Source organism: Fonsecaea erecta, assembly GCF_001651985.1.
Source record: "Fonsecaea erecta strain CBS 125763 chromosome Unknown Scaff2, whole genome shotgun sequence".
Classification (NCBI taxonomy): Eukaryota; Fungi; Ascomycota; class Eurotiomycetes; order Chaetothyriales; family Herpotrichiellaceae; genus Fonsecaea; species Fonsecaea erecta.
The window spans coordinates 2,642,316-2,665,962 of NW_017387245.1; the positions used below are offsets into that span (position 1 = coordinate 2,642,316).

The 23,647-nt window shown below is 54.7% G+C and overlaps 13 protein-coding genes across 13 annotated transcripts; 7 read left to right on the forward strand and 6 right to left on the reverse strand.

The window, feature by feature from the left end:
• Window positions 1-242: 242 nt before the first annotated feature.
• Window positions 243-1,257, reverse strand: AYL99_02710 (hypothetical protein; the record flags this gene model as incomplete). Its single annotated transcript, XM_018834226.1, has 2 exons — window positions 243-1,013; window positions 1,081-1,257. 2 exons carry the CDS (start codon window positions 1,255-1,257, stop codon window positions 243-245), a joined length of 948 nt encoding a protein of 315 aa, XP_018696850.1.
• A 384-nt stretch (window positions 1,258-1,641) lies between these two features.
• On the forward strand, window positions 1,642-2,666 carry AYL99_02711 (hypothetical protein; the record flags this gene model as incomplete). Its single annotated transcript, XM_018834227.1, has 2 exons — window positions 1,642-1,743; window positions 1,794-2,666. The coding sequence occupies 2 exons, from the start codon at window positions 1,642-1,644 to the stop codon at window positions 2,664-2,666; spliced, it is 975 nt and encodes a 324-aa protein (XP_018696851.1).
• A 477-nt stretch (window positions 2,667-3,143) lies between these two features.
• AYL99_02712 (hypothetical protein) lies at window positions 3,144-4,856 on the forward strand (the record flags this gene model as incomplete). Its single annotated transcript, XM_018834228.1, has 5 exons — window positions 3,144-3,736; window positions 3,788-3,979; window positions 4,034-4,139; window positions 4,189-4,480; window positions 4,546-4,856. The coding sequence occupies 5 exons, from the start codon at window positions 3,144-3,146 to the stop codon at window positions 4,854-4,856; spliced, it is 1,494 nt and encodes a 497-aa protein (XP_018696852.1).
• An 870-nt stretch (window positions 4,857-5,726) lies between these two features.
• On the forward strand, window positions 5,727-7,316 carry AYL99_02713 (hypothetical protein; the record flags this gene model as incomplete). Its single annotated transcript, XM_018834229.1, has 10 exons — window positions 5,727-5,872; window positions 5,938-6,023; window positions 6,075-6,123; window positions 6,201-6,282; window positions 6,343-6,364; window positions 6,417-6,497; window positions 6,551-6,644; window positions 6,701-6,821; window positions 6,875-7,061; window positions 7,132-7,316. 10 exons carry the CDS (start codon window positions 5,727-5,729, stop codon window positions 7,314-7,316), a joined length of 1,053 nt encoding a protein of 350 aa, XP_018696853.1.
• Window positions 7,317-8,780: 1,464 nt separating this feature from the next.
• On the forward strand, window positions 8,781-9,758 carry AYL99_02714 (hypothetical protein; the record flags this gene model as incomplete). Its single annotated transcript, XM_018834230.1, has 1 exon — window positions 8,781-9,758. The coding sequence occupies one exon, from the start codon at window positions 8,781-8,783 to the stop codon at window positions 9,756-9,758; it is 978 nt and encodes a 325-aa protein (XP_018696854.1).
• Window positions 9,759-10,385: 627 nt separating this feature from the next.
• Window positions 10,386-12,468, reverse strand: AYL99_02715 (hypothetical protein; the record flags this gene model as incomplete). Its single annotated transcript, XM_018834231.1, has 6 exons — window positions 10,386-10,897; window positions 10,945-10,977; window positions 11,035-11,148; window positions 11,237-11,817; window positions 11,891-12,145; window positions 12,233-12,468. 6 exons carry the CDS (start codon window positions 12,466-12,468, stop codon window positions 10,386-10,388), a joined length of 1,731 nt encoding a protein of 576 aa, XP_018696855.1.
• Window positions 12,469-12,990: 522 nt separating this feature from the next.
• On the reverse strand, window positions 12,991-14,636 carry AYL99_02716 (hypothetical protein; the record flags this gene model as incomplete). Its single annotated transcript, XM_018834232.1, has 3 exons — window positions 12,991-14,187; window positions 14,248-14,481; window positions 14,541-14,636. 3 exons carry the CDS (start codon window positions 14,634-14,636, stop codon window positions 12,991-12,993), a joined length of 1,527 nt encoding a protein of 508 aa, XP_018696856.1.
• Window positions 14,637-15,258: 622 nt separating this feature from the next.
• AYL99_02717 (hypothetical protein) lies at window positions 15,259-16,468 on the forward strand (the record flags this gene model as incomplete). Its single annotated transcript, XM_018834233.1, has 3 exons — window positions 15,259-15,535; window positions 15,629-16,063; window positions 16,149-16,468. 3 exons carry the CDS (start codon window positions 15,259-15,261, stop codon window positions 16,466-16,468), a joined length of 1,032 nt encoding a protein of 343 aa, XP_018696857.1.
• Window positions 16,469-16,891: 423 nt separating this feature from the next.
• Window positions 16,892-17,941, reverse strand: AYL99_02718 (hypothetical protein; the record flags this gene model as incomplete). Its single annotated transcript, XM_018834234.1, has 1 exon — window positions 16,892-17,941. The coding sequence occupies one exon, from the start codon at window positions 17,939-17,941 to the stop codon at window positions 16,892-16,894; it is 1,050 nt and encodes a 349-aa protein (XP_018696858.1).
• A 604-nt stretch (window positions 17,942-18,545) lies between these two features.
• AYL99_02719 (60S acidic ribosomal protein P2) lies at window positions 18,546-18,944 on the forward strand (the record flags this gene model as incomplete). The annotated part of the gene is made up of 2 exons (XM_018834235.1): window positions 18,546-18,704; window positions 18,759-18,944. 2 exons carry the CDS (start codon window positions 18,546-18,548, stop codon window positions 18,942-18,944), a joined length of 345 nt encoding a protein of 114 aa, XP_018696859.1.
• A 590-nt stretch (window positions 18,945-19,534) lies between these two features.
• AYL99_02720 (40S ribosomal protein S15) lies at window positions 19,535-20,210 on the forward strand (the record flags this gene model as incomplete). The annotated part of the gene is made up of 3 exons (XM_018834236.1): window positions 19,535-19,552; window positions 19,628-19,704; window positions 19,844-20,210. The coding sequence occupies 3 exons, from the start codon at window positions 19,535-19,537 to the stop codon at window positions 20,208-20,210; spliced, it is 462 nt and encodes a 153-aa protein (XP_018696860.1).
• Window positions 20,211-20,805: 595 nt separating this feature from the next.
• On the reverse strand, window positions 20,806-22,383 carry AYL99_02721 (hypothetical protein; the record flags this gene model as incomplete). Its single annotated transcript, XM_018834237.1, has 1 exon — window positions 20,806-22,383. One exon carries the CDS (start codon window positions 22,381-22,383, stop codon window positions 20,806-20,808), a length of 1,578 nt encoding a protein of 525 aa, XP_018696861.1.
• Window positions 22,384-22,594: 211 nt separating this feature from the next.
• Window positions 22,595-23,593, reverse strand: AYL99_02722 (hypothetical protein; the record flags this gene model as incomplete). The annotated part of the gene is made up of 1 exon (XM_018834238.1): window positions 22,595-23,593. One exon carries the CDS (start codon window positions 23,591-23,593, stop codon window positions 22,595-22,597), a length of 999 nt encoding a protein of 332 aa, XP_018696862.1.
• Window positions 23,594-23,647: the final 54 nt, after the last annotated feature.

The window sequence follows — 23,647 nt, forward strand, 5'->3', positions numbered from 1 at the left end:
GTGTGTGCCACGCTCTTCTGTGCCCTGTCATTCGCTTATCAGATTTATGGGCAAGCTCTACCTTCCTGTGGAAGGAGTATCATGAACACCAAGATGGCGCATGGGCGCGATGACACCCCTGCTCAACACCCAATGAAAGGTCGAGTATGAGCTGCTAAAGTGCGAAAGTCATTCATCATAACCTTGACCATCATCAGCGACAGCTCTGATGGCAAGAATTTGAAGCATTGCCGTCAGCATGGCTACTTATATCTCGTTTTGACCTCCTCAATCGTCAGGGTTTGATGCCGAACCTGTGCCTTCAAGGCCTTTTCTCGCCATCCGTTCAGCTTCTGTGGATACACCGGAACTATCCCGTCAATCTGAGCGTCATGGGCGAGTACTACAAAGACACTCGGATTGGAGTGCAAAGCCTTGGTCCTCTGGATGGTTCTCCTTGCGCTGACTGGATCTTTGTGAAACCCAGGCTGACCGTTTGGTCCCACGTCGATGCTGATGTCTCGAGACGGATGTTCGAGCAAATCCCTATGATGACAGCAGTCGCCTCCCATAACAACCCATTCATCCTCACCAGTCCGTGCTAGCGCCATCTGATGACCAGGCATATGACCCGGCGCATCAAGTATGAAGAAAGACCCATCGCCAAAGATATCTACCCCTTCCTCAAAGGCGAATGAAGGGGGCACAGAAGCTTCCTCAAGTCGACCGTATTGTGATATGTCCAGCTCAATGAACCCCTGGTGGGCGAGCACTGAGCCGTCGAAAGGCGAACCATCAATGGTCGGGTATCCTGGATGAATGCAGTCTCGCGTTCCCGGCCCGACAATGATCTTAGATCGAGGAAAGCGCTCAACATCCCCACTGTGGTCAAAATGCATATGACTCAACACCACCATATCAATGAGCTCTGGCTTTACTGGCCCCTCTGAGAGCAGGTCGTGTGCATCTTTGGGAACGTAGGGCTCAATTGCATCATAATCCTCCCTAATGACCCTGGGGTTATTGTCCAGGTCCTACGATTGTCCGCGTCAGCATGTGCACAGAAAGTCATTAACGCTTGGATCCTCGAAAATAACTGACCTTGCGCATGCCAAGATCAAACAGTACATTCTGGCCCGAAGGGTGTTGAATGAGGAAACTATAGTCTGGAGACAGGTGGCGGACTTTCAAGTCTCCATCAGCAAAGATCCAGCGATCTGGGAGCCAGAGATATCCGGTTGGAAGGACATATACATCAACTGTCCGAGGCACGACCATTTCGAGCGATCAGGAGATATAGCTGTGACAATGTCTCGAATGAAGTGAACACTCGAGGGAACTCACCCATATCTATTCACAATCACCGCCAGGAAGATCGATGTCCAGGGTGCAAAACCCCAAGTCCGAGGATCAGCGTGCCAAATCGGCTTCCCTTCGGCTTTAAGACGCTTCAATTCTCCGCTTCCGATACACACCCCTTTCGATGCAACGGGGTATTCTCTTACAAGAATTAAGCATTCATATGGAGAGAGCTACTGGGTGGAGCATTCTTAATATATCTTGGGTCAAGATTTTGCAACATTTCACAAGCTCCTTTGAGCTGTGACCAAGTCCGTATTCATCGGATCCTCGATCTGTTCTATTGTCAACCCCAAACACGAAATGGAACGAATCGATACGCACGCCCACGTTGTGCCTGCGGTTTGGCGCAACTTTTGTTGCAAGTATGGGTTTGATCGGCCAGATGGCATGCCTGCTATTCCCGTAGGTACGCTGCTCTTCGTGTAAGATGTCTAAGCTTATCTACTTTCCAGGCTTGGACACCGGAGGCGCATCTTGACCTGATGGACAAATTGGGCATCTCCAAATCCATCCTGAGCATTACATCTCCTGGGACGCATCTGAAGCCAGACGACGACAAACTGGCCCGAACCATTACTCAGGAGTCGAACGATGAAATTGCACGTATTTGTCGATCACACCCCGACCGGTTCGCCTTTTTCGCATCCTTACCGCTCCCAGATGTCACCGGCTCCGTTGCGGAAATCGATCGTGCTCTTGACAGCTTGGGGGCGGTGGGTTTTGCGCTTATGACCAATGCACACGGATATTATTTGGGTGATGCTCATCTCGAGAAAGTCTTTGCGAAGCTGAACGAGAGGAAAGCGATAGTATTCATGCACCCGACCTCATGCCACTCGCCAAAGCTACCGGAAGCTGAGAGACCACTTTCAAAGTATCCTGCACCAATGCTCGAATTCTTTTTCGACACCACACGCGCAGTTGTCAATCTGATTCTATCGGGCACTGTGGCACGCTACCCGAATATTACATATCTGGTTTCACATTGTGGTGGTGCACTGCCGCCCTTGGTTGAGAGATTCTCATCGTTTGCAACGAGAGTTTTGGGTAGTGATGAGGCCGTGGATTCATCGCAGGTGAAAGAATTATTCAAATCGAGGTTCTACTTCGACTTGGCTGGGTTTCCATTTCCAGACCAGATTCACGGGCTCCTGCGCATGGCAGATTCTTCCAGGTTGCTGTATGGCAGTGACTTTCCCTACACTCCAGCTTCAGCGCTGACTGGAATGTCTACACGAATGGACGAGGAATTGAACAGCTTGTTCGATGAGGAAGTAGTTCGGGAGATCTACTCGGGCAACGCAAAGAGACTTCTGAAGATCTGAAAGGTAGCCCAGCTCCGCAGACAAAAAGCGAATTGGCCAAACGCCACTCCTAGCTGTTCTTCCGTCTTTCTCAATAGGTCGCGAAATGCGAGTTCTAAGTGGTCGACAGCTGGCTCTCGCATAATATTGGGGTTTCCTCGTCGGGTCACACGCGTCCTTGAGCGGCAAAGCGGCCGCACCAAGACCTTGGCCGCCTCGTATAATTACAGCCTTGTGTCCTATCTCCGCCCGACCAGGGATGTTCGAGCCAAGTCGGGAACCGGTGTATGGACACATATGAAGATTCGCAAACTCGTCCGAGATTCCCCCTGCGTTGGGAAGACAATGTTGTACAAGTCATGGCTATATCCTCTCCACAGCCAAAAAGGTCGGCGGACGATAATTTCCTTGCCACTGTGGAACACCTGGTATAAAGGGACTTTACGGATTGGGCGAAACGCGAGAAACCTTCGGTGAAAGGTATTCTCTGTATTCACAATGCTCGCTGCCAGTAAAGCCGTCGACATGCACATCGAGAACAGGATAGCGGAGGTCGAAAACAAGCACCAGGAGTTAGGTCAAGATGCCTTGGTCGACCCCCACGATCCTCTCTCTTGGAGCACTGCGCGGAAGCTTACCATCCTCGTTGTTGTCGGCCTCTGGATTTTGCTGGGGACTTCGAACATGATCATAATCGCCCCGGCCCTCCAAATCATTCCCGTCGAGTTTCACTCGTCTTTCAACACTTCGACTTACCTCGTCGGGGGCCCACTCTTGGCATACGGCATTTCTTCCTTCATCTGGGTGCCTCTGGGTAACAGATATGGTATCAGACTCGTCTTCGTTCTCGGTTCGCTGGGTGCCGCCTGCATGGACTGCTGGGCTGCCAAGGCAACATCGTTCGGGAGTCTCGTCGCCGCCAGGACCCTAGCTTCGATGTTCTATGCACCTCCCGAAACGCTAGCACCTCAACTTGTGGGCGACGTCTTCCATTTCAAAGACAGAGCAAAGGCCATGACGTGGGTTGGCATCTTACAAGCCAGCGGTTTTTCAGGTGGGCCTCTGATCGGAGCCTTCATCATTCAAAACCAGTCAGTGTATACCGTTCGTGTGCCTGCATATATGCTAAACCACAGTAACAGATCTCTTGGGTGGCGCTGGATCGAATGGGTCCTAGCCATCATCACATTCGGCGCTGCAGCTTTGATGCTCATTCTCCTACCGGAAACTCAATACACGAGACACATGGAAGAAACGACGACATTGATAAGGTCATGGAAGGATGACTTGCGATTTTGGCCGGTCAGTGGAGGAGGGAGACCGAAAGAGCACAGGTACGGTGAAATCCAGGGCCTGAGCAATGGACATGTTGGCTGACTTCTTCCCAGTGTCCTCCACGGACTGGCGACCATAATTCCATATTTTGGACATCCGGTCATTATTCTCAATACAGCATTCTTTTCTTTGACACTCCTGGTCACTAGTTATACCTTGGTATGATAGTCTTCTTCCAGCAGTGCACTGCATCTCTGACAGCATTTAGACCACACAATCTATTTCCTATCTGACGGTATATCCATTTTCTATCGGGAATTCCGGCCTGACCTTCATTGCACCTTTGATCGGTACCTGGATGGCGATGCTATTCTGCGGTGTTCTGGCAGATCGGATGTTCAATCGATTGACGAAGAAGGAAGGGCGAAAGCCAAAGCCGGAGCGCCGATTACCTCTCCTGATAGTGACCGGAGTGGTTGGTATTGGCGGCTCACTTCTTTTCGGCATTTGTACTCAGGAGAAATGCCACTGGGTTGCCCCTCTATTTGGATCATGCTTCGGTATGTACATGACAATCCCCTGGCCTCCAAATATAAGTTGAACACTGACGACTGTCCTCTTCTAGTCAGTTTCTGCTTCATCGCCTCTCTTAGCATTTCATTCGCGTATCTGCTCGATGTATACGAGGCGAGAATGGATACCGTCATGGTCATCGACAATGGAATGAAGAACCTGGCAGCATTTGGCATCAGCTACGCCATTGTGCCGTGGAATACAAGTGCGGGCTATTCAATTCCATTTGCTGTGATGGCCGTGATTCTCTTCGTTGCACATCTGCTCATGGCTGTGGTCTACTTGAAGGGTGAGGCAATGAGGAAGTGGAGTGCTCAGCGTTTCGAGTCGGCGAGAACAACGCATCACGGGGATGCCTTCTGAGGCGACAGAGGACGATACCATCCATGCACAGGGACAGCGAGTAGCAACTGGGGGAGAGAGAGCTCTGGGGAGAGCTTTGTGTGTTAATAGTTTGGGGCACAAGTATACAGGAATCCCCCATGCGTGCCCTCTCGACCTTGCGAGGCCACCAAATAGCTGTTCAGGAGGTCAGCCTTGTGAAGCCCGTGGGCCAGTTTGGGGCCGTTTTACAGCGCGCATTGTCAGACAGTTCAAATGACACCTGTCGCACCAACTTGGCACGTGCTTGGTGAGCCCAAGCACCGGGTCTGATAGAAATTGATTTCAAATGACTGCTAAATTCACGACTGCTCCTGCTCATGGCAATCCGTAATTGCCACACTCGGTCCTCCATCGTCCTCCTCTTGCGCTGCCCGACACACGCAGACAGCCTGTCTCCGAACGCATCATACCTCCGAACCCCAGGTAAGTGATTGACCAGGCTCGCAAGGCCCCAAAATCCGAATTCTGGAGATAATACTCGGAGGGGGCGTGGAGACGGTGACAACGGGTAAGCGTCGGACGGTGGTGAGCGGCCGCCTCACTGCCCACCAGGATCATCCCCTTTTCCCCCACAAGCCCACAAAAATTGCCCACCATGTTCCCGCACAACGATATCTATTCTTGGCAATGGACAAGGCTGATTCACAGCATGAAGTACTTCGGCAAGTTGTCCTAGCGGGTCCATTTGACGCCTGCTGAGGGACAGAGAGTCGACGTTGGCGGCTAAATGTTATAATCTGGTGTATATCACTGGTGCATAGCGTCTTTTCACTGTTGCACTGCAAGGCAAACCGATTGTGCACAGACACAGAAGACTAGGAGAAAGACGAGAAGCCTCGGGGACTTACAATGGCATCACCAATACCCAAGACACAGATCGCGGCCTGGCTTGAAAAGCCCCAGCCTGGGGCGCAACTCCAGATCCGGAACGATATCGAGGTTCCATCTCCCAAAGAAGGCGAAGTGCTCGTCAAGCTGGAATACACGGGCTTCTGGTGAGCACCGTCCTTACGTCCCCCTGTCCACGAGCTGCGGGAAACTGAGCCTTGCTCTTGCAAAGCCATTCAGATGTGCACAGCATATATGGCGAAACGCCGATGAGCACCGACATCGCTGGTCATGAAGGTGTAGGACGCGTGGTCGAGCGTAGGCTGCCCCCCGCCCGTTTGGAGATCTATCAAGATTGACAATATGCAGTTGGGCCCAATGTTCCGGAAGAGATGATGAACGCCAGGCTGGGAATCAAGTCAGTCCATCTCGCCCTCTTGGTCAATTCAGGGCCACTCAACTCTAGCTGACAATTGGGGTATCGCCTTTGCAAAGGTGGCAGTACAGCACATGCGGCACGTGCGAGATATGCGCCGTTAATCCCACAGCATGTCCCACCCAGATCAACTCTGGACGGGTGAGTCATTCACCTGCACGCGAAGATAGCCTACTTGTGACGCTGACTGACTGCTGCTAGAACACAAGAGGCACTTTCCAACGTACGGCCATGTCCTCACGCTTTAGAGAGATCCGCTAGCTGACTGACAAAAGAGTACATCGTGACTCCGTTGAAGCATGCCACCAAGATTCCGGCGGGATTGAAGCCTGAAATCGCAGCTCCTTTACTTTGCGGTATGTTTCAGCCGCTCTGCCCTAGTTATCTTGTCTGACTTGTCATGAAACAGCGGGACTGACCATGTATTCTGCCCTTGCGAAAGCAAGGCTGCGTCCGGGAGACTGGGTCGTCATACCGGGTGCAGGAGGAGGTTTAGGGCATCTGTAAGTCTTCTTTAGTTGAATTGTCTGCTGTGGACATGAGGAGTAATCTTCGGCAGTGGCGTCCAGATCGCTGCCAAACGCGGGTATAAAGTGATTGCCATCGACGCCGGGGAGTCGAAGAGGGAAATGTGTATGAAGCTTGGAGCAGCTGTTTTCCTTGATTTCAAGACGGACTCGGTAAGGACACTCCTCCATGGCTGCCAGAGCATTGCAACTCATTACAATGACAGATCGAGGCGGAAGTGAAGCGTCTCACCAACGGATTCGGAGCCCATGCGACTATTGTCACAGTCGGGAGCGATGCTGCGTACGATCAAGCATTGAAGCTGCTCCGAAATCTTGGGACCCTGGTGTGTATCGGACTGCCCAAGTCGGGGCTCGGCTTACCGATCTCGCCGTTTCTGATGTGTGTAAGAAGTAAGTTTGGAGGCAGCATTCTTGAAATCGAAGTCCTATGTCGTGATAAGTGGTCTAACTCACGGCGCAGGTCTTACCATTGTGGGATCTTCAGTTGGGACTGCCCAGGAGATGGACGAACTGCTTGAGATGGCTGTCAAGGGAGATGTAAAGCCTGAGATATCTGTGTTTGAGTTCGATGAGATCAACAATATCATGGAGAAGCTGGCGAGGTTCGAGATTGGAGGCAGAGTCGTCCTGAGAATCCCGGAGTGAAGGAGGACGCCAAGGGAGTCTCTCATTGTTACCATTCACCCTCGACCCAAGCGGGTCCAGGGAGGGAGGGTCAGGCACAAAGACAATTAAATCACTTGCATATATTTTTGTTCTTCCGAAATGCTCTCACACAAAGACCCCCTTACCACGACAAGGGCGAAGACACGAGTTCGAACCACAGCACCAACACATCAACACAGTTTGAGTCTTGTCAGGTCAAACTAACACCGGGTTAGCGGCAACAAGACTCCTGATCGCCCCTGCTCAACCCTTATAGAAATTCGTAGTATAACCGGCCGATGAAAAACCAACCCGCAAGGGCGAGTTTCGCTTATCACAGACCAGCTTATGGGTTGAGCTGCTTTGTGATAAGTTTTTGCCATTTTATGCGACTCGGGGGGGCTTTTTGTTTCTTCTTTTCCCTTTTATTTTCCCACGCTGGCAATTTCTACCATGATTATTTGTGTGGAAGAGCAGCAGACCTCGCTCACCCAACTGTCACAACTTGTACTGTGATATTCTGGGAAAGTGATGGCGCAAGGCTGAGAAACGTCGGAGTGCCTGGGGGCGCGCCAAGATCTTGGAAATCAATACAAAGAAAACCCGGGCAATGCATGGTCACACACTACCTCGTATGTTGTTGGTCAATGGTCAAATGCGATATCTCGTCCCGAGACAGGCCCCTCCAGCAGAACAAGCTTCAGTTCGACACAAGCCCCGGGCGCGTGGACGCAGTAGTTCACCTGTCAAGCAAGATACCAAGCCTCCCTATTGGTGCCAGGGCCCTGGTTTGCTTTCCTCTTTGGGTCTAATAGCCTCCTTTCCCGATTCAGTTCTTTACCCCTGGACACAGCATCTTCTCTTCATGGCTTTTTGATCTTGTCTACGAGGTAGTCCGTACGCTAATAGTAGTCTCTCTCTCGGCACCATGTGTCAGCCAAGCCAAGCCAAACCGTTTCTCCTAGGTCCTTTTCCCCCTTCCCTTGTCACAGCCTGTGCCTTATACGAGCTTTCAGCCTAGGTGTTTCGCTGGGCCAGATGTCGCCCTGGCCCGGGGCGCCTTCGCTTCAGACAAGGTCATGGGTAGTGAGAAACCCCCTTGATTCTGCATCGTGGATGGGAAACGAAGACAAGCTGGGTCCAGAACCTGCAGGCCCTAGTTGGCCAACTACCAAGGCCCGTTGGTGATGGTAGTGGTGCTGTTGTTGAGCCTCCCCCCTCCCCCCAGGCCCAGCCTTTGAGTGAAATGACTCTTACTACCACTGCTCGTCCTGTCCTACTGCTACTACTACTGACGGGGCCTGGACTGCGCCTGGTCATCTTCCATCCTCTGCCATCAATACCCTCCTCAGGTCTAAGTCGCACGGTCATGAGAAGCTGACTTTTTCTGCGCCGTGCCTCGAATACAAAGAGAAAGCAAAACAACCTGCTTTACATTTTTGATTGAACCCTGTTTGGCCAGCGATGATGCATCGATCACTCCTCTCCCACCTGCTGCCATGTCTCTTCTCGTCTCTGCTTGTGCTCTTATCCTCGCCCGGCGCCGGGGCGCAGACGAGCAACCCCAAGCCGCAGACGATCTACATGCTCACTGCATTCCAGGAGCAGCAGCTGTGCGTGCAGTCGTGCTTCACCTACGGCTACGGCTGCACGACCGACCTGGTGGGCATGGCGATCGGCTGCTCGGCCGACAGCTGCGACTTCACGTCGGCCGCGTTCGGCGCCCTGGACAGCTGCTACTGCCGCGGTGACCTGCAGCTGGCGGCCGAGAGCTACCTGACATCGTGCATCCAAGAGTCGTGCACCGTCGGCGACACGTCGATCAACATCGGGGCCGCCGTCTCCATCTACGGCGGCTACTGCACGTCGCTGGGCTACACCGCCGTGCTCCCCGCCGACAACGTCGCCCAGACCACCGCGCCCAACAGCAACCCGTCGTCGACGAACAATAACAATGGCGGGGCCGCGTCGACCTCGGACATTTTCGCCAGTAACCCGACCAGCAACAGCAACGACGGTTCCTCCTCCTCGTCGGACGGCTCCTCCAGCGGCTCCTCCTCTCCTTCCTCCGGCTCCTCTTCGTCCTCTTCCAATACCACGACCTACATCGTGCTCGGCGTGATGGGCGGCTTCGCGTTGATCCTGCTGGTGCTGGCGGGTCTGTGGTGGCGCAAATACCGCAAGCTCAAGCGCGCCCAGGCCCAAGCTGCACAGTTCCGCTACGGCGCCGCGCCGCCCCCGATGCACTACGGCTACAACAACAGCAACGGCAGCGGCCAGCCCCTGCGTCCGATGGGCGGTGGTGGTTCCGAGGTCTCCTCCCACCCCTTCTTCAACCGCCAGGACGACATCTACCCGGACGACTCGGTCTCGACCATCCACATGGCCCCGGCGTACCCGCACCCGATGGAGCCGAGTCTGGTGTCGACGCAGATGCGGTGAGGATAAAAAAGGAAAAAGGAGAAAGAGAAAGGGAAAGGGAAATGCGGCCCCCTCCCCTCCCAGGTATAGCTGGGGCTGGAGGGCTATCTGTACGAGGATATGACGAAGACGAGATTGTTCTGTTCTGTTTCTGTTTCTGTTTCAACATGGATTTGGCCTTGTACACGTGGACTGTGTGACCGTGGATCTTGGGTGTAAGGGTTTATGCATTGTTTACGCAAAGGGAGGGACGCGTTGGAACCTAAGGGGGTTTGGCTATGGATGGATGGATGGATGGCTGGAAAGAACGAAGGTTCCAGGACACGTGGAGTTTTGCTTTTGGTTCAAGAAAAAAGGCGGAAAACGGGGGGGATGAAATCCTGTAGAATTTGACGGCTCGGATAACGACGAGTAGCTTGGGCGACACGACACGTCTCTGCTTTTCCAGGTGTTGCTGTTGTTGCTGCTATTGCCATTTCATCTCATTTGACATACAAATACAATACGATACATGTTACTGACTGACTGACTGGCTGACTGACTGGCTGGCTGAATGCTTCATCATAACGAGTATATAAAGATCGTCCCGGCGAGTACGTGAAATCAGCAAGAACCTTTTCGCAGCGTCCATCCATCCAGTCAGTCGGTTCACTTCCGTCCTCCACGCGATAGGGCCTGCGAATACTCGCTTGCCATGACCTCGTAGACGGCGACGTCCATGCCGTCGAAACTCGACAACTCACTCAACGCGACCGACAGGTCCTCCAGCGTGCGGTTCCGTCGCGCGTCCAGCGCGTCCCCCTGCAACGTGCCCGTCTCGACGAGGAGACAGGCCTCGCGGGCGCGCACGCAGGCGGCGTAGAAGCGCATCTGGGCTACGCGCTGGGCGTTCTGCGAGCGCAGCGCGTGGTCCATGGCGAAGGCGCCGTGGCGCTCGGCGTCGCGCACGTGCTGCATCCGCTCGGCTCCGTGAAGGCCAGGACGTGGCTGAGCCGGAGCGACGTCGACATCAGCTTCTGGTAGATGCGTGCGAATTCTTTGGCTTTCTTGGGCGATGGGGTTGGAGGAGGGTGTGGTTGCTGCTGCTGCTGCTGCTGGTGCGCCGCCGACGACGACGACGAGTTCATCATCATCCCCCGCAGCGCCCGCGTGAAGTCTTCCTGCGCAGCGAGCAGGTCCTCCTTGGTCACGGTGCTGGGAGATTTACGGCGGTTGGCGTCGCCTCGCTCCATCAGTTCGGCTATTTCAGGGTCAGTTGTCACCCAGAAGCTATGGAGTTGGGGCGGTTACGACGGACATATCTCACTCGTGGTGCCCAGTAGCTGAGGCCGTTCGCGGTCGCGCTGCTCTGTCTTCTCCCGCGCCTCTTGGAGCTGCGTCTGCTCGAGACAAAAGGCGCGATCGGGCTCATCTGGACGGATGCCGCAAAATCAACATCAACTTTTCCACGCCCCGCCCCCCCAAAAAAGGATCTCAAGATGTTTGGTCAACTCACATACATCGTTTCTGCCTCAGATTCTGCACGCACGCCCGCACCTTGCGCTTCACGCCGTGGCCGTCCAGGTACAGGCGGGTGCCGGCGTCGATGACGGCTTCCTGCTTGTACTCGGCGAGGCGGACGCTGTGCAAGCCCTCCTCGACGTTGAAGCGGAAGTAGCGGCTGTCGAGGTGCTCGCGCCAGCGGCCGGTGAACTCGTTGTCGGTCTTTTTGGTCTCGGTGGCGACCTTCTCGATGCTGTGGGCCACGGATCGCAGCGAGCTGTTCTTGATGGTGGTGAAGTCGGCGTGGCCCGTGCCCACCGAGATGAAGCATTTGACCAGCGGCTGCACGCGGCCTGTCTCCTCGCACCAGATGTCGGCGGCTTCGTCCTCGACCTGGCTGACCGGGTTGTTGGCGCCGATGGCCCCGTCGACGTAGCTGCAGGCCCCGATCTGGACCGGGTCGAAGAACGACGGCGCCGCCGATGTGGCCAGCGCCGCCTCCCAGATGCGCGGGTTGTCTTCTTCCTGCCGCCCTTGCACATTGTAGCTCTTCAGCCGCCGGATGTGGTTGCCCTCCTGGGATTTGGCACAGACGAAGCTAGACGGGCCGAGACACTTAGTATCGTTGGGAAAGGGGGAAATCGGGAGAGGAATGTGACGGGGATGCTTACACTTTGCACTTCCCGGCTGCTTCGGGGTTGGTTTCGTCCAAGAGGAGATCGTCTTCCTTGAACCCTTTGCTCTTCAGGACTTCCTTGATGGCCGTCTCGAGCGTCTTGGACGAGAACCGGGCTTTGACGTTGCCCGTGATGGACACGAAAAACGCACTCCGCTTGTTCTTGAAGACCTTCTTCATCATGGCCTTGTACTCCTTGATGCACTCGTCCACGTCCATCTCCAGTCGACCCAGCATGATGGCGATGATTCTGTCATAACAACATCGAGAAGTTAGTTCTGATGAGCGTCCAAAGGGTTTCTCTTTCCCCCCAATAAATCTCGGTCTAAATCCTCACCCTCCCGTGCTGGTCCCTCCGATCAGATCAAAGATGTCGCATGGTTTCACTCGGGCGAGTCCAACGGCTTGTCGCTCGAAGTTCAGCCTTGTCATGAGCCCTTTGAGGATGTAGAGGCTCGACAGTCCTCTAACCCCGCCGCCATCGAGAGACAGTAGACAAAGGCCGGTACTGTCGAGGTCTCTGGTCTCCTCATTGCCGGCAACCACCGACCCTGGCTGCGATGCTGAGGCCATGGATAGAGATGATCTGGTGAAAACGTAAACCGGCATAACAACTGGCAATGAGGACTTTATACCGTCCTTGTCGTGACAACGAAACGTCGGTGACGCTCTTTTCTTGGTGACGGCTGCCAAGTCGTGCACCACACAGATAGACGGGCGAATCTGGTCTGGTTCAGGGGCTGATTTCACACAGAAGCGCCTTGATCTAGCCCAGTTGACCGCAATAGAGGCTGACAGCCCTCGAACCAATCAAATCGTCTGATCAGACAGGGCCAAGGACAAGGGACTCAGCTGTGACCCCTGAGCATGAGTTACACAAGACAATCTCGCTAAGTGCACGCAAGGGGCTGGGGTCATGTCCCCTTGTGCTCGTATTTTAGACCTGCATCTTCACCAAAACTTCCATGGCTGACACCGCAAAAGGTCTAGAAGCATCGAAAGAGATAAAATACGGTCCCAATGTTGAATAGAACGCCAAACCCTGACGCCGTCACCCCAGTCAGAAAAAAGGATGTTCCTCACGCTCCTCTTGTTCTAAAGCCCCTTCGCATCCCCATTGACCTGCTTGGCTTTGGTGGTCCTGTTTCCCCAAGCCTTCCTGACCTCCCATTCGGCGTCGTAGCCATAGCACCATCGCTGCGTGGTGGGATCGCTCCACTGGTTGGGGCTGGACACGAACTGTTTGCCTTCGACTTCGGGCCGCATGGCCTCGTCTCGAGCCCGTTGCAGTGGACCGTCGGCAAAGTGCCACAGTTTGCCGTTGATCAGGCTGGCTTCCTGCATTTGGCTGGTGCGTTTGATGCGGACGGCTTCCCACACCCGCAGAGCCTCCGGTAGTTCCTTGGTGCTGTCGACCAGGTCAATGGCCTCGGCCAGGGCTGCAGCATCTTCGACGGCCATGGCGGCTCCTTCAGACATGTAGGGGACCATGGCGTGTGCCGCGTCGCCCATGATCGTGAGCTTGTTGGAAGGCGCAATCCAGCGACTGAGCGCCGACCCGCTGACGAGTGGCCATTTCAGGGTGGATCGGATCATGTTGATGATCTTGGTCAATCGCGGGTCCCAGCCGTCAAAGTGAGCGCGCATGTCAGACATGATCTTCTCGGGGCTTTGTTGGTTCCATGTGGCCGGGTCGGTGCGGTCGGGATGCGACAGCACCATGTTGAAGGATTTGCCTCCTGCAATCGTATAGGTCATGACATGCCTCATGTCGCCAATCCACAAGTTCAGGCCCGGCTTTGCCAACAGCTCAACAAGCTCGGGGTGCACCTTCATCTCCTCCACATCCACCGTCGCTCGATACGCCGCGAATCCAGTCCTCAAGGGAGCCTGGTCCATGCCGCCCAGGACTTTCGTTCGCCCGATTGACTTCACGCCGTCAGAACAGATGACGAGGTCTGCGGCGAACGACTCCCCATGTTCGGTGGTTATTGAAGGCACGTTCTCGTCATAGTCGATGACCTTGGAGTTGATCCGCACGTCGACACCCAGTTGCAGGGCCAGTTGATACATGGCGTCGTGGAAGTGTGCACGGTGCACGACATAGTATGGAGCATCAAAGTTGTCCTGGAACTCGGGCACCAGCTTCGTGAGTCCAATGACGGCGCCGTTCTCCCACCGCCGGAACTTGATGTCCTCTGGCTCCACGATCTTGGACGCCAGAAATGGTTGCAGACCCCATTTGATAAGCAACCGACTTGAATTGGACGGGATCTGGATGCCAGCACCGACCTAGTAGAATTGTTCAGCCTCACATCACGGCAAGATGTCATTCGAAGGATGCATTCATACCTCACCAAGTTCGGGAGCCTGTTCATAGACAGTGACCTTGTGGCCCTTTCGAGCAAGACTGATGGCGGCAGCCAACCCACCGAGTCCGGCACCCACAATGATGGTGTTCAGCCGGACCCGGGAAAAGTCGTCCGGGTTCAGCAAATTGGAAGTCCTCATGGCCTTGTGCCGTTTCTGCTCTTCCTTTTGCAGCTTGACGAGAAAGTCGAGACTTCCTGTCGGATATGAGGCCACCTGTTCAGACCGTCAGCACCCATCCACCTGGTCCCAGGAACATGAATAGTTTCACTCACGTCGGGAATCTTGATGAAGGCTTCTTTCACGGGCGTCACTCCATTGACTGGTTTGGTCTCACCATTGACCAGGACACCGGAGTGTATCTCAACCATTTTGAAAGAGTTTGGTTGGCGTAAGTCGTAGAAATGAGGGGAAGAAAGGTCGTGTCTTTGTTGATTTGATCCCCGGGAGTCCAGTCCAAGGTGCTTTAGTGAACGGGAGGAAGACGGTGCAAAAGACACTTGGGACTTTGTACAAATCACGTCCCACCCGTGCCTTAGGGTCCCGAGCTGGTCGGACTCGACTGAGACAGCACCTGAGCCACTACCGATGTTAACCCACCGTGATCGTACCGCCGCGTGCGGGAAGCTTAAGTCAACATCCGCGTTGTCTGCTCCTGATGGAATGGTTATGGCCGATGCGAGGCAGGTGGCGGAGGAGATTCCGTCCGGGTGTGTATCGGGAAGCGACTCCCTGGCCGCCCCGTGTACGAAGCCATCTCCACCTCAACTCCTCCTCTTCCTCGAGGTCATCGCTGTTTGTGGTCGGTGAACGACTGACGCGCAATGATTCGGTCTCGGCAACTTTGGATGCTTACCCTTTATTAAGAAGTTGGCTAGCCTATAATATCTGGAACGACCAACATCGCAAGTAAGTCTCGTCGTCCACAAAGCACATCGACAGAAGACATCCATATATCGATATACCTATACACCTCCCTCTCTGGAGAACAAAATGGCCACTACAACGGGAACCGTGACCGAGACTCTCCCCCCGATATGGGGGCAGAAGGCAGATCCTTCCGAGGAGTTGGTTGAGAATGCCCTCAAGGTCAACACCAAGCCCCTCTGGACGCAGATGGCACGATTGAACCCTCCAGAGCCCAACCCAAAGTGTGTCCCGTTCATTTGGCGCTACGACGAGGTCAGGCCGAGTCTCCTCAGGGCCGGAGAAATTATCACGGAGCAGCAGGCTGAGAGACGGGTACTGATGCTGGTCAATCCCGCCAGAGGTATGGTCTTTGCTCCTCTTGGAGCAACACTTTGAGCGGAAAAGGAGGCAACAAGATGAGATGCTCATGCTAACACGCTCCCGTTCCTCACAGATGCTCCTTACACCACAGACACACTGTATGCGGGTCTGCAGCTGGTGATGCCCAACGAAACGGCCCGCGCGCACCGGCACACGGCCTTCGCCATGCGCTTCATCATCGAGGGCCAGGGCGGCTTCACGGCGGTGCACGGCAAACGCATCACCATGCAGCGCGGCGACGTCATCCTCACGCCCACCTGGAACTGGCACGACCACGGTAAGGACGGGTCGGGCCCCATGATCTGGCTCGACGGCCTGGATTTGCCCAACTTCATCCACTTCCCCGTGCACTTCGTCGAGCACTTCAATCAGCCGCGGTATCCGGCCGAAGACGTCGACTCGAACACCAGCCCGATCGTGTATCCGTGGACGGCGATGAAGAAGAAGCTCGACGAGAAGAAGGGCGACTGGGCCGAGGAGGACTATGTGAAGGACGACGGCAGACCAGGTATGGCAACATTCGATGTCCCTTTCACTGTTTCTCAAAGTCCCCACTGCACAGCATGACTAACCTCGCCGGGGTGATAAAACAGTCTCCCGAATCCTCGGTGGTTCTGCCGAACGTCTGAACGCCGGGTGCACGTCTCCCGCCGTGCGCGAGACCGCGTCGTCCGTCTACCACGTGGTCCAGGGCCGAGGATCGAGCGTCATCAATGGGCAGACGTTCCACTGGAAGCAGGGCGACACCTTCTGCGTACCTGCCTGGAACAAGTACCAGCACACCGCTGCTGCTGCTGCTGAAGGGTCAGAGGAGCCCGTGTACCTGTACAGATTCCACGACAAGCCCATGTTGAAGGCACTGGGGTTCTATCGTGTCGAAGGCGTCGACGTGGAGAGTCTGGTGTCGGATTAAATAAAACGTGCTACCATGTCTTGGATTTGTGATGTAGACGGGAATCACTCCATAGTAACCTGGATTAAATGTATCTATCTAAGTCGATCACTGGTCCAAAACAAGGAGTGTCATTAGGTGTTCATGTTCTTGACGCAAAAGTGGTCGTATAAAGACGACTTTATCATATCAGCCTCTGCGTTGCCAAACACAAAGGGGTTCCAAGACAGCTAGCTGCTATGAGAACGCCGGCTGGTGATATTTGACGGAAGAAAGCCATATAAAGAAAAACGTCCCATCGAATACAGTATGCAGTGAGCCACCCGTGTGTCTTCCTGTAATGCAAATCCCACCAACGCCGATGCTAAGTTATCAATAATGCAAGATGAGTTCCCAAAGTCATAGCACAAGTCAGATATCACATGGGTTTCCTTTGTCTCCACTTCACCTCTTCTTCGATGCCAGACTCATCAGCTTCTTGCGGCGCTCCTCTTTCTCTCGCTTCAACTGGTTTTCCAAGGCCAGCTCTCGGGCATCCTCCTCCTTCGCCGCCTTGAGGGCTTCCTGCTCCTCTTCGTACACATCAAACGCTCCGGCTTCCATATCTGACGATGCATCAGACCCATAATCGTCTTCTTCGCCTTCCCCATATCCGCCCATGTCATCCGAATCGTCTTCTTCGTCAGTGCCGAGGTATTCATCATATCTGCGCCCACGCTTGGCTGCAGGCTTGGACCGACCAGAAGCAGTGCCTATGGTGCCTTTGTAGGAGGACGAAGCGGGAGCATGTAATGGCGGTCGAGGAGCTCTGGGGACTTTGGGATGATCTGTCTTCTTCGCGGGGCTAGCGCTTCGAGATTTATCCTGCTGTTTACCACCATTTGCCAAACGGCCGCCACCGGATTTCTCCTTTGCTCCCTTTGCTTTGCCTTCTTCTTGACGTCTCCTCTCAGCCAATTTGGATGGCTTCTCTCGATTGGTTGCCTGATGTTTGATCAAACCAATTTGGCTTTGTTGAGGTCGCTCCACCTGCGCCTGTTTGGCTCGAGCCATCAAATCTGCATACGAACCCCTCGCTGGACCTTTTGCTGTCGCGGTGGTGGGGGTGGACGGCGCGGAGCCGGGTTTCGTTGAGGTCACCGGAGTGTCGAGCCTCGGTCTGGGCATGGAAAGAGATTTTCCGTCATTTCCATTGGTAGGTTTGGGGGCGTTAAGAGGAGGAGCAACAGGGCGTTTCGTGATAGTGCTGGTCAAGCCAGGCATAGGATTCGGTTTGATGAGCTTCTCAGGCGGTCTTGCCGAGCTCTCGTCGGCCTTCCGCTTTATGCCATTCGGGAGCGAGGGGGCCGCCGGTAACCCGGGCCGGGGACCAGGCTTGCTGACGTCGAGGTTTGGTCGATGCGCATTTGCACTCAGTGGTCTTGCTGGTGGCTTTGGTGGTGCCGGGGACTTGTCGCTCCCAATCGAGTTGACGATGTCGCTGAAGAGGCTCATGATGAACGTGTAGAGTGGCGAGTTGAAGGATTCTGAAGGTGGTCAAGTCAGAAGATTCAGGGCCCCGATGTTATGCATGATTCTCGTGTTCGCCGCTGCCCGACGGCGCGATCACTGTGCAATATGGTCCATACAAATGGAAAGGCAGTACCGAATGCAAGCTCTGGGGATGGTGCTGGCGAAGAGTGACACGGAAGGCAGGGAAAGAGGAAAGGGAGGGAGGTGATAATAAATAGGTGAAAGTCGATCCAAGTCCCCGCCTCCAGGTGGCCACTGCCCAGTTGCTGTTATTACTACTAGTATTAGCTGAAGACCACCGACCACGCGACTGGTCGGAATGCGGGCCCGGCTAACTTTCCCGAAATATTTTTGTTCTTTGAATTTCGCCGGTCGCACAACCAGCAAACCAGCCAGGGCAAGATACGCTTCCTCTGCGACTTTCCACGAACGAACAATTACTAGAACTCGAAGTGCCAGTCTCCGCTCAATTCAGCGGTTAAATCGATTGTCTCTCCTGTTCGCAGACCCTCCATTCTCCGTAAGTTCACCCAGGCTTCAACACCCCTCGAGGACTAACATTTTGTGGGAAGAAGTAAATTCAAAAATGAAGCACCTTGCAGCATACCTCCTCCTTGGCCTCGCCGGCAACACCGACCCCTCTGAATCCGACATCAAGGGTGTTCTCTCCTCCGTCGGTATCGATGCCGACGAGGAGCGTCTTTCCAAGCTGCTCGAAGAGTTGAAGGGCAAGGACATCAATGAGGTAGGATGAGGTTGTTCCTACATGAACCTGCAGATGAGATTGACACTGCTTTAGCTGATTGCCGAGGGCTCAACGAAACTTGCGTCTGTCCCAACTGGCGGTGCTGGTGGCGCTGCTGCTCCTGCTGCCGGCGGTGCTGCGGCTGGTGGTGCTGCTGCCGCCGAGGAAGAGAAGCCTGCCGAGAAGGAAGAGGAGAAGGAAGAGTCCGACGAGGATATGGGTTTCGGTCTGTTCGACTAGACGACAAATTGCCAACGAGACCATGGGGATTGACTATGCTCGATCTACGGCCGGATTACGAGGGATACGTGGTCGGATGATGATGACAATGGCGCCAACAGACAGCCTTGTCGTACCATCTTTGGGCGCACGACCTATTTGCGCAAAGCCAGGCTCATCAATGCTACACTGGCGAGCAAGAAAACGGGACATGGCTACCTGAAACCGTTGATTTGTTTCCGGACCAGGTGTAGAACGAGGCAATATTCCTTCCATACATCCAGTTGAATCCGACATCATTTCAAAATGTCCCTATTGTTTCCTGAATCTACTGCCAGATCGTTGAATCTCTGTAATTGCCCATAGACCTGAAGACTGAATCGTCCCCGAAGACAAAATACAAGCCTGAGCGCGTGTCGCAGAATTGATGCCAAGAATTGCGGTCACGTGGTACACTTTGCCCTAAATTTTCGCGGCGACCCTTCCACTTCGCACCTGGGCTCTTGGCTGCCATTGTCTCTGTATTATCATCGCCAACTGCCACCACTCCTCCTCGCCTTTCGATCAGACTTGTCGAAAAGCGAACGCGCAGTACCCCTTCGACCGCAATCATGGCCGACACCGAATACGTACGTTGATCTTCCATCGACCTGCCGATGACCCAGTTTGATGTTGGGTTTTTTCTAATTGATCTCTCTGTACAGAACGCCGAGGAGGCCGCCGAGCTCAAGAAGAAGAGAACGTTCAGAAAGTTTTCCTACAGAGGCATTGATCTCGATCAGTACGTCTTCCCCTTCAGGACACCCCGTCCACGCCATCAACCAAGGCGTTTCAAGAACAGAACAAGAAGAGGAAGTGAGCAAAAGGCAGAAGAATGAGAAGGCTAACGAACACATTTTTTTTCTTTTCCCACTTTGCAGACTGCTCGACATTCCCTCTAACGAGCTGCTCACAATTCTCCATGCCCGCGCCCGCCGCCGGTTCAACCGCGGCTTGAAGCGCCGCCCGATGGGCCTGATCAAGAAACTGCGCAAGGCCAAGCAGAACGCCAAACCCAACGAGAAGCCCGACCTGGTCAAGACCCATCTGCGAGACATGATCATCGTGCCCGAGATGATCGGCAGCGTCATCGGCATCTACAGCGGCAAGGAGTTCAACCAGGTGGAAATCAAGCCCGAGATGGTCGGCCACTACCTGGGCGAATTCTCGATCAGCTACAAGCCTGTCAAGCACGGTAGACCCGGTATCGGTGCCACCCACTCTTCGCGTTTCATTCCCTTGAAGTAGGCGACCGACGCTGTAGGAGAGAGTCAGAATGCGGATGGAGAAAGTCGTTGCTACGTGGAAAATGTTTTCACATGCCTCAAACGGTGGAGGGGAGTCGTGATGGCTTTGTGTTCATCCGAATTGCATGGGATCACGGTAGACAGGAATGCTGATGAAAACGGGGGGAGGCCTGTGAGGGTGGCTATGGCTGCGAAGCGCATCGTTCTGCAGGACCCCCAATAGTCAAAGGCTGCGAAAAATGAAAAGGACGGCTCTTGACATGAACCTTTCTGAGAGGAAAGGTGATGCCGTATTTGAACAGGATTCTAATGTGCTCTCCCTTGCAATTGTGTGTGGTCTTCTCTATTTTATTGCTCACCATTTCCTCATGGCAAAGGTTGCCGTTCCCTTCAACGCCTCGCTATGTGGATGACAAGCAGATTACATTGTGTTAATCAATAGTGGTACAATCCGTGGTGATGGATCCAGCCTGCATTCTCCGGAATGGTCGTGAAGAGTCTTCCTCCTGCTGCTCGTTCGCACCATCATCGTCCATCGTAAAGGGAGGGTACTAGTAGTAGTACAAGTAGTAGGCGGAATCGCGTCCTTCCACAACTTACTCGCTCGACGCAGTCGGCTGCTGTGAGCTCGTCTCGTTCGTGCCTTGTATCTCCGGGTCTTCCTCGATCAGCTGCTCGATCTCACGGTGCCTCCTCTGAGCGCGATCCATCTCCTCTGCCTCCGCGTCTTCTTCCACCACCATCGTCTTCTCCTCTGTTGACACCTGGCGGTCCTCGGAGGCAGACGCCGTGTCGACGATGTCGGCTGTGTCGGAATCTGTAGGGGGTAGATCCGAAGTCTCTTCGTCCTGTGAGGCTTGCGTAGAGGTCTGGGACAGATTCAGCAGGCCGTTGAGTTCCCCCTCCACCTCGCTGACGCCGCCCATGGGCTGCAGAATCTCGCTGTTCGCTCTCTGCAAGATGTTCTCCCGGCTCAGCGGAGTGCCGCGCTCCGCGACGACGATCGCTTCCCTATGCCGCCTTCTCAGGTGCTCCTCTTCTTGACTTCTCTCGGTCGACCTGAGTCTCGCGGCGGGCCACCCGTCCAGTGACGGCGCCAAATTATCCCAATCGGTGATGATGTCCTGAGCAGTGACGACAGGGTTCCCGGAAGCCAACCCAGCGGTGTCCTCGCCATTGACCATTCTCACGTCGTTGTCTTCGTCGGCATCTGAGTCTGAGTCTGAGTCTGAGTAGTGTGGCATACCAAAGGACTTATTCCATGTGTCCTCCATGCCGCGGGCTATGGAAATGTCCTCTTTATACATGCTTGCGCACAACCCGACTTCACGCATCTGCCTCCGGGCGCGAGGATACTGCATTACCACAAGGATCACGTCCCCCATGACAGGATCATCAGAGAGCCACATCATCCGGTCAAACAGCCTCGCCACATCGACCCGTTTGAAGTTGGCGTCGGCGTTTTCCGGTAACGTGCAGGGGAAGGGATAATTTGCTAACCACTGGTACACCAACCCTTCCTCCAAGGCGGCGTCCATGACGGGCGGGTATTTGGCATCACGCCGGGGAAGGCCATGGACCGCCACGGTAAAGATTTCGAGCAGCTGCGCTTCCTGCGGGGGCCGGAAGGCGGGACGAATGGGCGATGGTGGTGGTGGTGGTTTCTTCCCTCCGGCGGGGATGAGGGACTCGTCATCGCGCTCTCGATCAGCATGGATTTTATGCTGGGGCAGCACATTGATCAAAGCCCGGACGATGGCCCGGAGGGACTTGGGGTCTCGAAAGTGGTTGCAGATCGACACGCTGAGTCTCGCATGGGTGAGGAGCATGTGCATGGCGTTGATGGCGTTTTGGCGACGTCCGTCGTCTGGACTAGCCAGATCACGCAACAGTAGATCCTTGGTGCGGGATCTGACCGTGCGGCTGGCGACGATCTTGATGGCCGAGGTGCGTAGATCATAGCTATACCCGTCGGCCAGGGTGCGCAGCGTGTCGAGCTTCAGCGAGTTCTCTGAGTCCTTTTGCAGGCGCTTAGCCGGGGGTGGAGGGTCGGGCGGCGGCGCTCTGGCTGCCTCCTTCACTCTTCTGAGAAGGACTGGAACGGTAAAGCATGCTGTTCCCAGGCCGACAGCGAGGACTGCTAATAGGAAGCGATTCGAGCTGAAGATGGACATGGCTGATGATACATTGAGGATGCGAGGGAAGAAAGAGGAATATCTGAATGTTGTCGAGACAAGGCTGAAGTCCCTCGTCCGGGTTATGTTCGGTGAATTATCAACCAGCAAAATGATAGCAGCACAGGAACATCACAAGCTACGCGTAAAGGAACGAAGTAGTGTGTTACCTGTTGTTGGATTAATGCATTGATTTACGTGACAATCATCCTCAGTCATGATCTGCCTCTGTTGTGCCGGGACACCCTTCCATCTTCTCGTCTGGGTATCGGTATTTGCACCAGAAGCAATAGTGCCACCGCTCTCGCAGATATGCCACGAGCTGCGACAACCTCTCCGACACCTCGAGGGCCTCGAACTCGCCGAGCTCTTCGTCTTCCTCATCCAGGTCGACGTCGACCTCCTCCACATCCGCTTTCTTCCCCATCGCCATTTGATCCTCCTTGTCTTCGTCGGGATCAATATAGTCGGGTCGTCGCGACAACGACTGGTGGAGGTCATACCTCATCCTGCGATCACGTTCGTTGATGGCTCTCTGCCTCACGAGGCCGCGCCACAAGACATTGACGCCCTTCACAGGCTTTGATGACCTTTTTGGCGTGGTCGCGTCGGCGGCGGTGTGGTCGACGGACTGTTGTGCCTGCTCCTCCCCCTCGTCTAGTCTCTCGCACACCTTCATCGCCGCCCACATCTGCCCCTCCATCTTCTTCTCTTCGCGTTCTTTCTGCTGCCGCTCTCGAAACTCGCCGGCCTCAACCTTCCTCTTCTTGTCCGCTTCTTGCTGTGCCTCGACCTCTTCTCGAAACTTGCGCTTCTTCTCGGCGTCGGCGCCGATTCCAGATCGGGAGTCTCGCATCTCCAGGCCGATAGGTTCGAGAAGACGGTCATCTTTCCCACCCTCGGTTGTGGCCCGAGACGCACCCAGGGCGCTGCCCGGCTTGTAGCCCAGTGCCGCCATCATCTTGAATCCCTTGTTGCTGGTGTCTAGCGTCGTAGTGTTCAGCGCTGACTCCCGTTTCTTGCGCTCCTCCTGCGCGAGTTCGGCCTTGGACTTCGGGCGGCCCTTGATCTCGGCTTCGCGGGCGAGTCGCTTTTTCCGCTGCGTCAGGGTCTCGTGCTTCTTGGAGGATGCCGCCGTGTCTTCGAAGGTCATGTTCATGTAGTCGTCCTCGCCGTCACTCGCGGCCGCGGAGCCGGGATGTGAGCCCATCCTAGGAACCTTGGGGCCCGGAAGTTGTGCGACTCCGGCGCTGTGAGGTCACCA